The sequence below is a fragment of the Pleurodeles waltl genome, chromosome 6 (assembly GCF_031143425.1).
Source record: "Pleurodeles waltl isolate 20211129_DDA chromosome 6, aPleWal1.hap1.20221129, whole genome shotgun sequence".
Lineage (NCBI taxonomy): Eukaryota > Metazoa > Chordata > Amphibia > Caudata > Salamandridae > Pleurodeles > Pleurodeles waltl.
This window is the reverse complement of record NC_090445.1, coordinates 1,013,341,480-1,013,358,057: the sequence shown is the minus strand read 5'-3', so window position 1 is coordinate 1,013,358,057 and position 16,578 is coordinate 1,013,341,480. Positions and strand designations below refer to the sequence as shown.

General features: G+C 41.6%; 1 protein-coding gene across 6 annotated transcripts in view; it reads right to left on the bottom strand.

Moving 5' to 3' along the window:
* The window catches only part of PRDM16 (PR/SET domain 16), a 986,347-nt gene that overhangs the window by 13,148 nt on the left and 956,621 nt on the right, over positions 1–16,578 (bottom strand). For 5 of the 6 annotated variants that reach the window (XM_069239924.1, XM_069239925.1, XM_069239927.1 and 2 more), the window contains 4 exons: positions 15,808–15,977; positions 13,185–13,359; positions 5,121–5,360; positions 2,364–2,565 (listed from right to left, as the gene is read on the bottom strand). In XM_069239924.1, the coding sequence (XP_069096025.1) occupies positions 2,364–2,565; positions 5,121–5,360; positions 13,185–13,359; positions 15,808–15,977 (787 nt within the window). The remainder of the gene's footprint in view (positions 1–2,363; positions 2,566–5,120; positions 5,361–13,184; positions 13,360–15,807; positions 15,978–16,578) is intronic. The other variant, XM_069239929.1, reaches the window with a different exon arrangement.

Sequence of the window (16,578 nt, the reverse complement as noted above, 5' to 3'; positions counted from 1 at the left end):
GTATAATAAGAAGTAGACAGAAAGAAAGGGCTTGAGTCACCCCCTTTTGGCTAACCTGTTTTTATGGTTGGCCATTGCTTGTCCATCAAAGTCGGGGAATATTTCAGATGTCTCATTTTTATTCCTGTTAGTGTTTGGTCATTGAGGAAAGAATTAGTTATTTAGTTGGACTTCAGACAGAATATGGTACATACCTTGTAACTGAGCCAGTATGAATTTTTCTCTGTATTTACTTTGCTTGCTCAAAATTGTAATTAGCGATGTATGTCTTTTTTCTTTAGGAAGTGTGTTTAATGTTTTATGCCTTTTCCTGTCATAAACCACAGTGCTACTTACGAATCACATCTGAGCCTTCAATTGATTTACTCTTCTTTCATGATAACATGTTAGATTTATGGGAGGGGGTTAATCACAAAATAAAGATATAAGCTTTCTTTAAAGATGCAATGAAAATTACAGAACTTTGTCAGAAGTACCTCTTATGCAATTTTTAGCAAGTATGCATTTCACATTCAACATTTAGAATGTAAACTTCATCGTCAGGCTACTTTTAATAAAATTCTTCTTTGACAGTACAGGTTAAGTCTGTCTGTTAATGCAGTCTTTAAATAAATGAGTCTTACCCTCAAGTTCTACATTGTAGTAGCCCATGATGTTGCTTCATTATGGGATTTTCTTTTTACAACAGTCTAATGCTTGACTAACAAGAAGACAGACTTATTGCAGTTGCCAATGCTTGTTCATTTTAAACTTACTCTGTGAATGAGAGTTGGTTTTGTATTTTACAGGTCACTTTGAAGACAAGACCCAACACTTAACATTTTCCAATCTCAGACTTAACATATAACATGGTGAGGTCACTGCAGCAAATTAGAACTGAAACTCAAAATTCTGTACATTTGTGTACAAAAGAAAAGCTGTGATCACTCCCTCCCTCTCCCCTCCCATCTTGCCCCTGGACTTTCTAGAAAAAAACTTGGAATGTCCACTAACTATTTTGAAGGGATCAGAACATTACCATATTTTCAGGAGGTGCCTCTTTAAATATTACTTTGTCAGCTGAAGAAGGGTCAGTGCTAGACTGTTGAAGCCACCATGTGCTCTATCCAAGTAGTCTTGTTTATTAATTAATTAGAGGAGTATTTTGTCTAATTTGAAACTTTTTATTCGTGTGCCATTCACATTATTAGAATATTTAATGAAGGGCTGACTTTCTTGTCGTGGAAGGATCTCTACTAGAATGTAGAATATTAATGTTGAGGGTTTTAGAAGAGATAATTCAGTGGCTGACAAAGCTATATGGAAAGCAGAGCCACCTCTGTTCCCAATGTCTGCTGGGTGCAGGTCAAGAAGATCACTGTGTTCCCCTTAGTGAACATTTGTATACTCATACCTGCAGAGCTAAGGACTAGAGGAGACTTAACTTGAGTAATTTGCTGTATGTAATTACGCAAAATTACAGCAAAATGACACGATTACGAGGAATTGTGCGAGGATTGAAACTCAACATTTAGTGCCGATTTCTAGCCCAAAATGCATCCTTGCATCCAAAGTACACGTGAGGGTGTATTTTGTGTTAAGGACAACAGAACTAAATGCACCAGAACAGGAAAAGCAGCAGCCACTCACGCTCAGTAAATTCACTAATACTTTGCTGCTTCTGTTTGATTTTTGTTCTAAATTAGTCACAATTACGTGAATTCGTGTAATGGCATAATTTGTAGAAATTCTGTGTCAAAGGAGTAATGCAAAACTACCGAAATTACTCTGACTACTCTAGTGTATTAAACTTCCCCCAGGCCTCTAAAGAACAGGAGTAGGATGAAGGGCAATGTGCTCAACATTACTGTAGATTGTTCTTTGTTTCAACGTTTTACTGAACTAGGTCGGAAGGTTCTTAAATTGACAATTTTTACATATACAATTGATAAAAGGGAAGGAATCTTCAATTTGTTAGAAAGACATCAGGTTTGCTATGCTGTATCCAAGGTATATCCAAAGAGAACCTGATCCATGGTAGATTTCCACGGAATCAACACAAGATATATGTACACACAATTCTTTTGAATGGAAGTTACACAGTTTGTGCATAGTTATGATAAATCTGTCAAACTTTTGGCCCACTTGGATCTATGCACACTAGAAATAAAGAAGAATAAAGTTTTTTATCTGGCGCTCAATAATGTTTCTTTACTTTGTAGGCCATGGCATTATTTTACCATGCAAAGTGACTGTCAACAGCATTCTATTATGGGAATTTTACCATACTTTATCTCCCATCTCATATGCATACAAGAAGCCGTTTTTGCAGCCCTTACTACATTTAGAAGCAAACTGGATCAGGCGTGCCATGATTTACGTACCTGGCTTTTAGCCTGCCTGTACAGAGTCTCTTTTAATGCCTCAGAGTCTAAGGTGGAATTAAACACATCTTTAACTTCAAAAGCTTCCTCGGCTGCTTTTCGAAGATCCAGACCCTTCCCAAAATTCGGAATCTGCTCCAAATCTAACAAGCCGGGTTCTTCCTCCTCCTCCTCCTCCTCCTCCTCCTCCTCCTCAATACACCTGTACCAATGACCAGGGGAAGGGGGTTGACCTGTTGTTAGCTTATCTGGCTTTTAATAGATTTTTTTTATACAAACTAGCCAATACTGAGTTTTTTCTAAATTGGTGCCTGCATGCACAAGCCAATGGTGTTTTCTCACATAAACCACATACATGCACAGCACGAAAATAAAGCACATACAGAGTACAAGAAGAACCGAGAGGGTGAACGACAAATGGAAATGATGCAGGCAATAATTGCTAATGAATCCATAGTTAAGAATAGTAAATGCTGAAATTATTTACTGTCATACTAATAATAATGCTAAATTGATGTGTTCCTGTTTGGAATATGCAGAATATTTATTTTTATAATAATACTTTCCTTTCTTTTATGTTTTCCAATCAGAAATTTCTAGGGTGTCAATATGCATATTTTTTTAGGAACAATTACAGCAAAAGCATGGAATTTGACAAACTTCTAAATTATGGTTATGGTTGATGGATTTGCAATCAGTGCGTGGAGTTTCCAGAAGGAATCACCTTGCATATTCATGTTATTTATACGACTTTTTTCAACTTAGACAGTTTAGTATTTCTTCCAATGGATAGAAATATTGATGCTAATAAGCTGTTCATGTGCTTTTGACCACCTCTATATTAATTCAGGGGCTCACAACCCAGTGACTTAAGATACACGCTTCCGGAATTTGACTTTATGGACCAAGGCTTAGGCCCATATTTATATTTTTTTTGCACTGCATTTGTGTCATTTTGTGACGCAAAAGCGGCGCAAACTTACAAAATACAATCATGGTCCATATTTATACTTTTTTAGCGCTGCATTTGCGTCACTTTTTGGCGCAAAAGCGGCACAAACATATAAAATACAATTGTATTTTATATGTTTGTGCCGCTTTTGCGCCAAAAAGTGAGGTAAATGCAGCACTACATGTTTGTGCCGCTTTTGCGCCAAAAACTGAGGCAAATGCAGCACTAAAAAAGTATAAATATGAGCCTATATTTTGTAAGTTTGCGTCACTTTACTTAAAAAAATGACACAAATGCGGTGCAAAAAATGTATAAATATGCCCCTTAAAATCTTAGAATATTTTGGGTTATCAGTCAAATCTTAGAACCCGATACCGCAATGAGGATGTCAGTGCCAACCAAGAGTGATGTAGGCCATGATACCTCTAACACGATAACTGATAATTGATGAAACTCCCTCTGAAGAGAAAATCTCTCACCACACTTTCAATCTATTGACTGCTCCGTTAGAAAGGCTGAATATAGGTAATTGGACTCGAAACAGTACACAATCAAAATAAACTGACATTGTGAAAAATGTACACTTTTAATATGACGTGCACTCAAAACTCTTCTTCCGCTGCTTATTTGTGTTCACCAAATAGCTTCTAGACCATGTTTTGACTCTGAACTCTGGATTTTTTTGTATTAATTAATTAATTAATACCGATGGATTAGTATCCCTCACTGGACTGCTCTTAAGAGTTTACTGTCTTTCCACTGACACAATGAAAAATACTTTTAAAATTCTGTGATATTGCTACATTTTAAAGAAACTAAAACCCCTAAGTAATTTGTATTCTTTTGAAACTCAGAATGTACAAGAGATTTTATACTATTTTATAACACGCACAAAAATTTCAGCCGTGCTCAGCATGCCATGTAGGTACGTGGCATTATGGTGGACGATATCGACCACTAAGTGTTTCATTACATGTTGATCACCAGGTGTCCATTCCCTGGAAGCTAAGCTTGAGAACAGCAGCATAAGAAGTCCCTATTGCTTTCTGAAGATGACAGCATTCATTGTCGATGTTGGGTGAATAAGTCTTCAGTGGCAGTGGGAAGCCCCTGCTTTTTCCAAATCCCAGAACGGACAGCTCACTCGCTTTATTAAAGGTCAGGAGATCTCCTAATTCTCCCCCAGCTTTCCATTTATTAGGGGTGGCATTGTGGGGACGAGTTACGACTGAGGGCGGGTTTGCAAGTCTCACTTCAGAGCAGACAGCCTACTTTCTAACAGCACTAGAAGACAATGAAATCTGATTGCCGTTAGAAATGGGATCCTTCATCTCCCAAACTGGAATCAAGAGTTAGTTTGCAATATTACTATTGGCCCATGGACAGAACACTTGCAGTGAGCTATTAACATGGGGCAAGGCAGTGGCTGTCGGCTTTGCCTCAGGCCCATCTGCCCCAACTCAGTTCTCTTTCACCTGTGATCACCAGTACACTGCGCAAAACTGCTTAAAGGTCCACGTTGCTAAAGGAATTTGCTTTTATTTTGTGTGGTACAGCCAGTAGACATATCAGATGTTTTGAATGAAGTGATAAGTGGTTAACCTTAACAAATTTGTGGTTAAATATATCAGAAGCATGCATAATATAATGAGAAAACTTGAACACCAATCTCTGAAAGATTGGGTTTAACCATGCATCTTTGTAAGGTTATAAGGTAGTGTCAAGATGTCATCATGAGTTGAAAGCAAAAGACATTAGGCTAAGAAAAAGTGAGACTGGCCGTGAAGGGTTGCAATGCCACCAACCTTCGGGTATGGTCGAAGCTCATGGAGAGTGATGTAGGCTCTTCATCTTCATCATCTTCCTCAAAGGCTCCTTGGGCCTCTGCTGTGGGGGATGCTGTCTCGTCCTGTGACTTTCCCGTCAGGCTGCTATCTTCATACTCCTCTTCCAGGTCATCATCATCTTCTTCGTCAATGTCAACTGATTTTCTATTTGCTAAGCTGTGGCACTGAGAATTGCTGTTGATGTCCTGACCTTCTGGCCTACAACAAATCAGGCAGGAAAAAAAATGTGAAAAATGTTTTATGAGCCCTTCGTGTTGCCAATTTCAAAGGTACACACCACTCAATAATTTCCTTCTGCCGCTTGAAAACAATTATTGTTATAACCCAATACAATGATTACAAGAGCAGCTATTAATATTGCAAATTATATAATTGATTTGCAAAGTACAATTCCACTGGGCCTTCAGATGTGGGGTTTATTTTGTGTCCCCAAAACCATATAACATATGTTCTAGTGAGTAAAGTCAAATAGAAATGGCTATGCATTATAATAAGCAACAATAAATATACAGCACCCTTTTTGTAATCTACACATCACATAGTTTCTGCAGCTGACATCGAGGATTTCACACATGACATGAAGACATGATTAGAAAACACCCATATGCAAACTTTCCTTGTCAGTGATTGATCTGAAGCAAGGAGTGCAAACCGGGTGCTGAGTGACAGCAGCACACATCAGTCTTCCTCAGGAAGTCCTGCAGATTATATATCAACCTCAGTAAATGTGCTGTTTTTTTTTAATTTAAGCATAGTGGGACTTTGCCCAAGAGGATTTTTACTGAGCCCTGGACCTTGTTACTGAACCTAAACACGTCAAGTTTGTGTTTACTTAGCCAAGTTTTGGTCGATTTCTTCTAACATAAATGCCTAAATCTGAGCCTCCCAATGGATCAATTATACCAGGAAGCTGAGGGTTCCTTGTCTCGTTTTTGTGCAGTAAAAGGTGATCTCCAATTCCCTCTAGGAAATGCTAAAGCCTGATTACTTCTCCCCTCTCTTTTTCTATACAACTCCTTGCTGCTTTGCAGCCTCCTCCAACTGTGCCATTATTTACCCCCAGAAAAGGGCACAACTGCCTTGGAATTAATATGTGCTAAGAGGAACAAAACGACCAGACATGGGCATTTGATGTAATTTGATGTAATTCTATTTTTGTAACTCTATTTTATGTTATAGGGTAAGGACGCTGCTGGAAATCTGTTTCAATAACGAGGATATGTGAAAGATGCATTTCTAACACGTCAGACTGACACCCAAGTGCATTCAGAGTACCACGCCATTAGTGGTGGCATTTATAGACCAGAGGGGATAGGATTGCTGAATTGTATGGCCAAAAATCAAGTTCATATGCTTCTCAACCTTCCTTCACTCACGGTGCTCCTGGCATTGTACTATAATGCTTCTTTGGCAGATTTTTGCTGACAACTGTGTGTGTGTGGGGGGACGTGGGGGGGTGTTTATGTGTGTGTGAGAGAGAGAGAGAGACTATGTACAGATATAACTGTCACTAACAGAGATGGAGTTTGAAGACCTCATTACGGATATAGGTCACGATTATTCAGGCACTGAAAGTGAATCCTCAAAATGTATTTATTAAATCTAAAATGTGCTTCTTCACTCATGTTTAAGCATGACCTTGTAAGTTTGTTTTGGAGAGTCTTGAGTGTCGTCTCATTGGGTATAAGGAAACCTCGTGTTTGCAGTGAATCAGATTGGGCTTCAGTGGTGTTGCTCAACGTTTCCACCAACCTAGCAACCTGATGCATGAACATAAGACTCTGTGGTCCTAAAATGCTTCTCTTGTTTGCTTGGCGAGTCAAGATTAGACATAAAGATGGATGCTCTATGATAACTGACCACTAACCTAAGTTGTGTCCTGTGTATGATGCTTTTGATGTCTTTGAAATGTGTACAGCCGCTTGTGATGGTTATTGCCATTTTGGAAGCAGTCAAAACGTTTCTCTTGAGTTAGAAGCCACAATTAACACCATGTGATAAAGAGGAACAGAGACAGCGTGGAGGCTGGAGTTCAACTGTTTGACCATTAACTATTTGTATGGGCCACACGTTTAGGTTTGCGCTTCGGCCCCCACCATTTTGTTTTCAGGTCAATGAACTAAGAAGTGTGAAGAATATTAGCCTGGAAGCCTAAAAATAAATTTACAGATTTCAAATGAGCAGGGGACACATTCACAATAAGCAGAATAATGTTTTTATGCGGAATGGATGTAAGGGGAGACATACAATGTCAGATCGCATATAGGGCTAAATATTATTGTGCTGGGTACCGTGGCTCATAGGAAGACATATTAGATTTCAATTTTTTATAAACATATCTGTTCTGTCAGAGCTGATGTCCAGAACAGGTTCCAGAAACAGATTGCAGGGAGGACATTAACATTCTCTCTTATCTAAACTGTGTGCGTTGGGGTCTATTCATCCATAATTACACTGCGCATGCTGTCAACATCTCGGGAAACCTCATTTATCTTCCCGCTCAGACAGACAGAAAACAAACTTCGTGTCCAAATTTTGTTTTGGAGATAGCCAAGCCTGTCTGTGGTGTTTAGAGTGTGTGGGAACAGGGAAATCTCTGCCAGGCCCGAGCGACTTTGTTTTCTTTCTTGGAGGGCATGTGATGGGAATAAGCACCTTTCCCTCTGGGTATTGAGTTGGGAGAAACATGAAGCCGGGGCCAGGACAGATTTCGCCCGACAGCCTGTCGACTACATCTTAGATTACCATTTCCCCCATTCTGTCATTGTCCAGTCACACGCAGCTCCAATACTAATAAAAGCCAGAGATGTAGCTCAGTGGGTTTAGCGTCGACTGAATAGATCTACAGATGTTCGAATACACACAAGACCAATAAAACCGTCGATAAATTGAATACAATCCAAAAGGGTAACACCAAAACTTGACATTTTTAGTGCTTAGAAACAACAGTAGGTGGGTATACAGAACTATGTAGACAATTTATTGTAAGTAAAAGCATGCAGCTCTTATGCGGGAATTCCAGTAGGCTAGGTTTGTCATTTGATCCTTTGGTGCTTGAAAAAAATCACTACAGTTGAGTTCAGTAATGGTCACACCTACTAGTCCAGCATCCTGCTCCTCAGGACCAAGCTGAGACTCGTAATAAATCAAAGGGGGAACGAACTACCCTTTCATAGATATGCACACCTAAGTGCACCATCAATCTGTGCAGTATTTGGACGTAGCATGAACCTCACTTATGACCCCCAACTCTTCCCATACAATGTGCACACACTCACACTTCCAACCATTCAACCAAGTGTGCTTGTGTCCACGCTCAGGCCTGCACTCAGTAGTCTTGCCCTAATCGGTATTTCTCATGTCAGTCCATTTTTGTTTCTTTCTTCTGGAGTGACCAAAATTCAACAGAGTTTTCTGAAAGTGGTTTTACCAATACACTATGGCCCTCATTACAAGTCTGGCGGTCTTAAGACCGCCAGACTCACTGTGGCGGTCGGATCGCCCTGGTCGTGGCGGTCAGACCACCACATTACGACCATGGTGTAGCCACCAGGGTCTGACCGCCGACACCACCAGTCGACAGCCTGGCGGTCTCAATGGTTGTAATCTGCCAGAGGGGCGCTGCATGCAGCACCGACCTGGGGATTACCACTCCCCAATATGCCAGCCTTTTCATGGAGGTTGGACTGCCACGGAAAGGCTGGCGAAACGGGGGTGTAGGGGGGGTCCTGCATTGCCCATGCACTTGGCATGGCAGTGCAGGGGCCCCCATGGACAGCCCCCACCGTGCTTTCCACTGAAAGAGCAGCAGGTGCTGCTGCACCCGCCACACTGCCCTATTGCCGCCGGTCGATTATGAGCGTGTATCAATGGTAAGGCCCTGTTTCCCGCTGGGCTGGCAGTATGAGTTTGGTGGGCAGCCTCTGCCACCCGCCAAACTCGTAATGACGGCCAATAGTTGAAATCATGTGCTTGAGTGACAATGTTTTATTTTGCACAAGGTGCCATTTACTGGAGGAAAAACTATAGGTTTTATATAATCAGAAACATCTAGTTTGCTATATCAGGATTTCTGTTTAGAAATCTGCTCACATATGCATCAAATGTCATGTTTGTAAATGTTTCTTCAAGAATAAGTCAGGTTTAGGCATGGGTAAAATGAAGCAAAGGTGTGTTCCAAATTCACTGACAGTGGTACTGGTCATGCAAAATACTGTGAACAGCCAAAAGTGCAGAATTGCGTTGGTATTTACACACTGTGTGTTAGGAAAGTGCTTCTAGAGTGAAGAAGTGAAAGGAATCGCACCTCCCTATGTTTCCAGTATATTTCATGTCAGTGTAGACAAGTGGTTCCCGAAAATAAAATCTTTTCCCTGCGAGAATTTGAAATAAAAATGCGAAAACAAAGCCTAAACCGATGGAATGTTGTATTTAGACGCCCCACCGGACTTTGACACTTAGAGGCTTACACCGTCAGATCTAAGGATGCTCATAAATTTCAATGCAATCCTTTTGGAGGTCTGTGAATTCAGAAGAGCAACACTAGGGCGAATGTAGACTAGTTACCAAGCTCCTAGGTTTCTTCTTTCTCTTGAGGTTCAGGGCCCCCGATCTTTTTCACTATTCTTCATACCATTCCAGCTGCAACATACCAGTGTCTTTAATTTTCCCTTGTTGTAGAATTTCATTGACTTTTCAGATGAGGTGTCTATTTTTACATCAAAATCATTCTCAAATGTATTAGAACCCAGCAATGTAATGACTGTCCTTCTGCCCACACTGCATTGCAGCTCCACTATGCCTTATATTTAGGGGTTCGCCGTATTTTCATGCACGATCAGACTTGCAGACCCATGGTATTTTTCCAAAGGCTAAGTAAAGCCTCTACAGGATTGGCAAGTGTGGTTCTGAAGGTTTTCCTTCATTATCCCAAACCACTTTCCTCTACATTTGGTTAGTCACGTCAATAGGCCCAGCCTTGAGTAATTTGCCCCCAATGGTTAATCTTCATCTTTCTATTTTCTTCATTGGTTTTCAGGGAGATATTCAGCCATTCATCCAGAATTCTTTGCTATTTTACTTAAAGAGCTCCAATCAATATACTGTTGTAAGGGGAAGCAGGCGTGCTGTATTATTTTATTTGTTTTCATGTGGCACCAAACATGTTGTCTTGCAGAAACTTCACCAGATTTTTCAAACTAATCAATCTGAATGGATGAGGAGTAGTGGTGACAGATGTGTAAAGGAACAGATAGTGACTACGGCTCTGGTACCCTGTCCGGATTTGGAAGTGGGTTAGTGTGTACAGGACATTCAGATGGTGATCTTCTTGGAGATAAAATGGGTATCCAGCTTTCCAAAAAGTCCAGAATTGTATCTCAAGACACCTCTTTTTCTCGAGGTTTGAAATTGGTACTTTTGTAGGTACGCGTCCTGCGTTTTTACTATATGGGCTGCTACTTCACAACATGCTGGGAGTGGTTCTGACTGGGTATTCATATTAAGGCACGGGCAACTCTTACATATTCCCTCTTCACTTTAGAAATGTTTCAAGAGCAAAGAAACACAACCTCAGGGCAATTTTATCAAATACATCACAAAACCAATCTCCGGACCAGTCATGTGCTGTTTGTACTCAAACAACATATCTCCTTCCTGGGACGAGGATATTATAAGCGGTGAGTCTCAATACCGATCACGGCACGTGCCGAGGCGAACGGCTCATAAAAAGGGGCGTAAATATGTCTGGCTGGCTCGCAGACCAATTATATGCCTGGGTTCTTATTTTCCAGTACTCAAGACCTGAGAATTGGGCTGCTTAAGAAAGGCTTAGGATTTTCACCTCTTTCGCTACAGGAATGTTTGCTAAGAAAAAAATCCATAATAACGATAGTAAAAAGTTCTGTTTCAGTGACTGCGTGTGTGACTTCAATACAAGAAGCCAAGCCAGAGCAGGGTCCTCCCAGCATGGTTGAATTTAGAAAGGGGACTGCCTGTCCTATTAGGGTGATTGATGGGAGCCCCTTTCTTCAGTGGACCTACCACTTAATGTCAACCTCATGAAGACTCTTCCTCTTACAGGGATGGCGCGCGCACTCACGCACGCACACGTCACTTCTATCCTTCGCACGCTGTAAATCTGCTCGACAGGTATTAAAGCCGGGTCTGTGCCTTGGGCAGGCGGGCTTCTGATATCCTTCCGTCTGAGGCGAGCTAATGATGCCCAAGCTGTTTGGGCCTGTGCCGCTCACAAAGCCAGATTGAGAGGATCGGTTAGTGGCCGGGCTAAAATGGATTGCCCGGCCCTCAGGCTCGCTATACTTGCAGCCCACATTCGGGGCTGCGGTTTTGCCTTTGCACGAGAAACCGCAGCACCCCCCACCCCTCAAAGAGGCCGGGATGAAGGAACAGCCCGCCACAGCACGCTGTCTGAACACTTTAGACAAACATAGTTCCACACATCCCTAAGTAAAAACAATACATCCCTAAGTAAAAACAATAAGACAGGACCGATCTACGAGGTCTACTTGATGTTTGCAAAATATGCTTTCTCTTTCGGTGCTGTGCAGTCACAGAAAGTGACGGAAGAAAAGAGAACTTCTGCACTACTCGTCTTCAACAGAATCCAACTCAGTAGAGTGTTGCTGATATCGACGCAACCACACAGCAAAAACAGAACACTTCTAAAGGTAGAAATAACACGCAACACAGAACCAAATCAGTAGCATGCATATATTCGTATTTTGTGCACACCTGTGTAACAGACGCAAAAACCGACCAGGAACACGGCGCAATGAGAAAGCGCGTGAGACCAATATTTATACTTTTTTAGCGCCGCATTTGCCCCGTTTTTTGACGCAAACGCGACGCAAACACAAAATGCAATCGTATTTTGTAAGCTTGCGCCGTTTTTGCGTCAAATAATGACGCAAATGCAGCGCTAAAAAAAAGTATACATATGGGTCTTAGATTTCCTCATACATATTTTTCCTACCCTGACGTAAATGACCTCTTGGTCTCCAGCTTTACCATGACAGCCCCGCGCCCTTTTGAGAATAACACGTCTTTTCGGATTCCGCTTCCTTGCAGTCCGTCTCTTTCTCCTCTTCTGCATTTTCACACTTGAAGTTTACATTTTGTCTAAGGCCTTTCCCATAGACAGGCCAACTTTAGTCGAGGTGTGTCACCTACACCATGAAGTCTTGTCAAGCCACCCTAACGGTCTCAAGCCTGGCGAGACTGCTGGTGGAAAGTATGTTCAGGATTCCTGACTCCCTGCCCGCCACGAGAATACATTTTGAAGACAATGTACTTATAATCTGCACTTTTCTAACTAATATACTACAGGTGAAATAAACATTAGAAAAGCAATAAAGATACGTTCATCAGCGCGGAGTTTGCCTTAGAAGTCAGCCACTGGAGCTTCCAAATGCTGGGATAGTCAAACACCAGTGGTGCCTAGTCATGATTCACCTCATGCAACTTTCTTCCACCGCCCGCACATCCGATCTCTTTATATCGCTCTAGCAATCTCCCCCCCCATGCTTTCTCCCTTTGTTTTCCCTTTCTCCCATTTTGGTTTCTCTCTCTCTTGTTCTGTTTCAAAATCCCATGATGAAAAATCAGTCCTAGTCCCAAAAAATGAGTGTAGTTTTATGCTACTTCCCCCCACTGGGACACATTAGGCAGCGGGTATAAACTCACCTGGGTATGCCTTACCATCTCTCATTCATGTATGCATTATGGCATCTATAGAGTGAAAACCCAGCTACAGAACAAGAGTGCTGTACGAAAAGAGAGGGAGTTACAAGGCAGGTGGTCATATCAGAAGATGGTGGTATTAGGCAAGAAAATGAGATTCTAAAACATGAATTAATTCCAATCACACATACTATTTTACCCTTTGGCGAAGCCTGCGAATTTCAGTGTCTCACCTGGTTAATCTTCACATTGGTAGTGTCTGCTTTTGAACTCTTGTAACTTTATGCTTGGCAAAAACAACAAAAAACACATTCTGCTTACCTCTTGTCTGTTAAACTCGAGGATTGATTCAGCTCGCTCTTTGCGATGAAGTTTCTGATTTCCGAGAAGTATGAGTCTTCCTTCTCGTCTAAAAGTGCATGGTTTTCGGATTCTGAGTTGGGGGAGGAGGCGCTTGTCCCGAGGTGGTTCGTGATGACTCCTGAGTGCTGGCTCACTACACAGGAAATGAGGAACAAGATGGGGAACAGGAAAGTGGATGAAATATTGTCTCGGACACTCTACGGGGAGCTCTGGAAAATTAACACAATCAACCAGTTGTCGGGCGCTAGTGATCTGCGGTCACGTACAAAATGATCGTACTGGAAAACCAGCCTTTGGGTACAACAAAAAAATAATGACTGCCGACATGTGCCATTTAAAAGCAACACTGACCTATCATGTGTTTCATAGATTGTAGTTGGAATTATCCTTTTGCTTTTTGTTTGTGTTTTCAGGAAACAGAAGGTACTAAATACAAGTGACTGCATAGTTTTTCCTTGGGGCTGCCATGTGCATATTTTCTTTAAAAAATTCAGTAAAACGTTAGAGTGCCATCATTGGCCACTTTGAAGCGCTGCACAGCATGGTTAGTTAAAACCAGGGCAGTACAGACAGTAGATGATTAGCCAGTGTGTCTACTTCAAAGAAAGCTTAAACGTTTCCATTTTCAGGGCCTTTTAGAATCACAAGTGGTTGGGTTCAGCCCTGAAAAGGTGGCTCAGATTGCCTGAAAGTAGGACTTATTGTTCCTAGACTGGGTTGATGCCTACTTTTGAATAAGGATCCCACATTTAAATAAGTTGTAGTGGAGAGGAACAGCAATAGTAAGCTCGGGTATGACACAGACAGTAGCAGAAAAGCCCACTCCTAATAGAGTCCGGGTAGTCCGGGGCCGAATTTACAAAGATAGTTTTCATAATATTTGACTTTTGAAAAAGTAAAGGGCTGGGACCCAAGCCTTAACAGTCCACCCTCGTAACAAGTAAACAAATTAATAGGTGGAAATGTCAATTATGAAGGTTCCGTTGGAACTCTCTGTGGCAGCAGGATCTCATTGCGTGAAAGTCATCCTTTTTCTTTACTGCATGAAGCAGTGAATATATTAAATCACCACATTGTGCCTGGTTATTGTTAGTCATTCACTTTCCAGTCTCAACACCTTTGCCCATCCCTACATTAGCCCATAATGAATTGTCATGTGGAGGTGGTAAATTAGAGGTCTACATCAGGCCATATATCGGACTACTGCGTGGATTCTACAAATTCCTGTGCAGTTAAAACTTTGGCTGGGATGATGCATATGTTTAAGATACACATGTTTTAGGCTTACATTAGATATCACTTAGCACTGTTCTGCGACTTTAAGGGGGTCGAAAAGATTATTCACCCACCATTTTTTATTATTTTTCCACTCAGTAGAAGCCTTTCCAAAATTTGAGTCCCAGCTGCTAAGGAGACTTGAAAGAGAATTTTGTGCCTAGCAGAACACTTCCAAATAAATCTCCCATGGGGCCTAATTGTGGACATTGGGTAAATCATCTACATTTTATATTATAGTTTGCTCTCTCTGAGTTTGGTCAGACTTATTTCTTTACTATAATCAGGCCCTGAGCATATTATCTGTTGAATCTGAACGTAAAATGATTTGCAGACATTACTAATAATGAATATTCTCACTGAGGACTGTGCATTTCAGGCTTGTTTTTTATCAAGATCTGCTTTAGACCTAGTGCGGGTAGTCAAAATGTGAATTTTGTGCATGTGTATGTTCACAAGAAGCATTTGAGCCTGGGCAAGATAGAATGTGTGCAGAATATGCCCAGTGCACCCACTTCTTTTAGGTGTGTGGCTGTCACAGATCTGTTCGTATCTGCCATTCTTAGAGTGATTCTCACAAAATTGTACTTAGAGTGCCTACCTTTCCTCTGCGAAAGTTCTCGCCTGGTGCTCGGCTCTTGCAGGGAAGGGAGACCTACATCAACGTGGAGACAGGTCACTCCCTGTGCTGCAGGAGCTCATCCACCTGTGTTAATGCAAGCCATGAAGGCCACCAACTAGTAAAGCAGTTACTTTTCTTTGCAGGGCAGGCCGTATAAAGGCATCATTTCACTTGTGCTACAGACCTGGCTCCCCGCCTTGTGCACAAGTTCCATCATGCACTTGCGCAGTGGGAGTGCCCTATAACACAATCTGGCAGCGCCAGGAGAGTTGGTCTGAGAGGTCAATTATGTAGGCTATTTTTTGGCTGTTGTGGGCCTGTTTTATGGTTTAGTGGGTCAGCTTTTATTGTGGATTTACCGGATATTACCTCAAACATTGCCTGCAACATTCACAAATACATGCAGTCTCCCATACATTGAAAAACACCTCACAGACTCTACAAATTCAAAGCTGCTCTGATTGCAAATATGGTCCTGTTTTTACCTATTATTAAACGTAAAAAGTAGTAGAGCTGAAATTACTAATTTGGAAGAAGAAGGGTGTTTGTTCATTTAAAGTTTTTTCATTTTCTAAGGCTGCGTTATGATATTTCTAAGAAGTCATCGTTCCCTCCTACTTCTTCCTCTGCCCCTCACGCACACAGTTGCTGTTTGTAAATGACTGCAGTGATTGATTCTTTTACCTGGAACATTCTCGTGTTCGTGCTTCTTAAGGTGCCGGTCTAAGTTTGTCTGCTGCCCGAAACATCGGTTACACAAGTGGCATTTGAAGGGTTTCTCCTTGTTGTGTATGTTTCGAACATGCCGCTGTAGGTTGGAGGATATGCTGAACGACCGGTCACAGTATTTACACCTTAGATAGAAATAAATAACACATCACTTGAGAAAAGTCCTGCACCATGAGGTCAACACACATAAACATTACACCATAACATAAAAGAACAACCTGGAACAAACTTGGGGAAAAGGTGGGAAGAGCCTGGATCATTCGCCTCGTGGTTAAGTATGCCTCAGTGGGCGTGTTTTTGATCCAGATCCCTAAACTTGACAAACTTATATGACCGTGGGCAAGTCACCCTGTGTTTCGTTTCCATAACTTTCCAATATAGAGAGCTCTTAGAAACAGACTAGGCCCAACACTTAGCGCTATGGAAAAACTGGATGCGGTCTTTGCCTTGGCTTTGTTGGGCCACTGAATTTCCAGTTTGAGAGGACATATATTCTAGTGCACTGCCTTGCCTTAAATGCCACAAACCCCTTCATAACGTCACGCTGAGCTGTGAACCTGCTCGTACTACTCTCAAACATAGGACTGCTCAGCAAAACAGTGTAACAACATCGCAACAAAGGCTGGTCATTACAATTGGCCCACCTACCCGAGACTGATGAGCTGTCCGAAATGAACCAATACCATTCTCACTAAGTCAGTGCCATTCTCACTAATACCCGGGAAC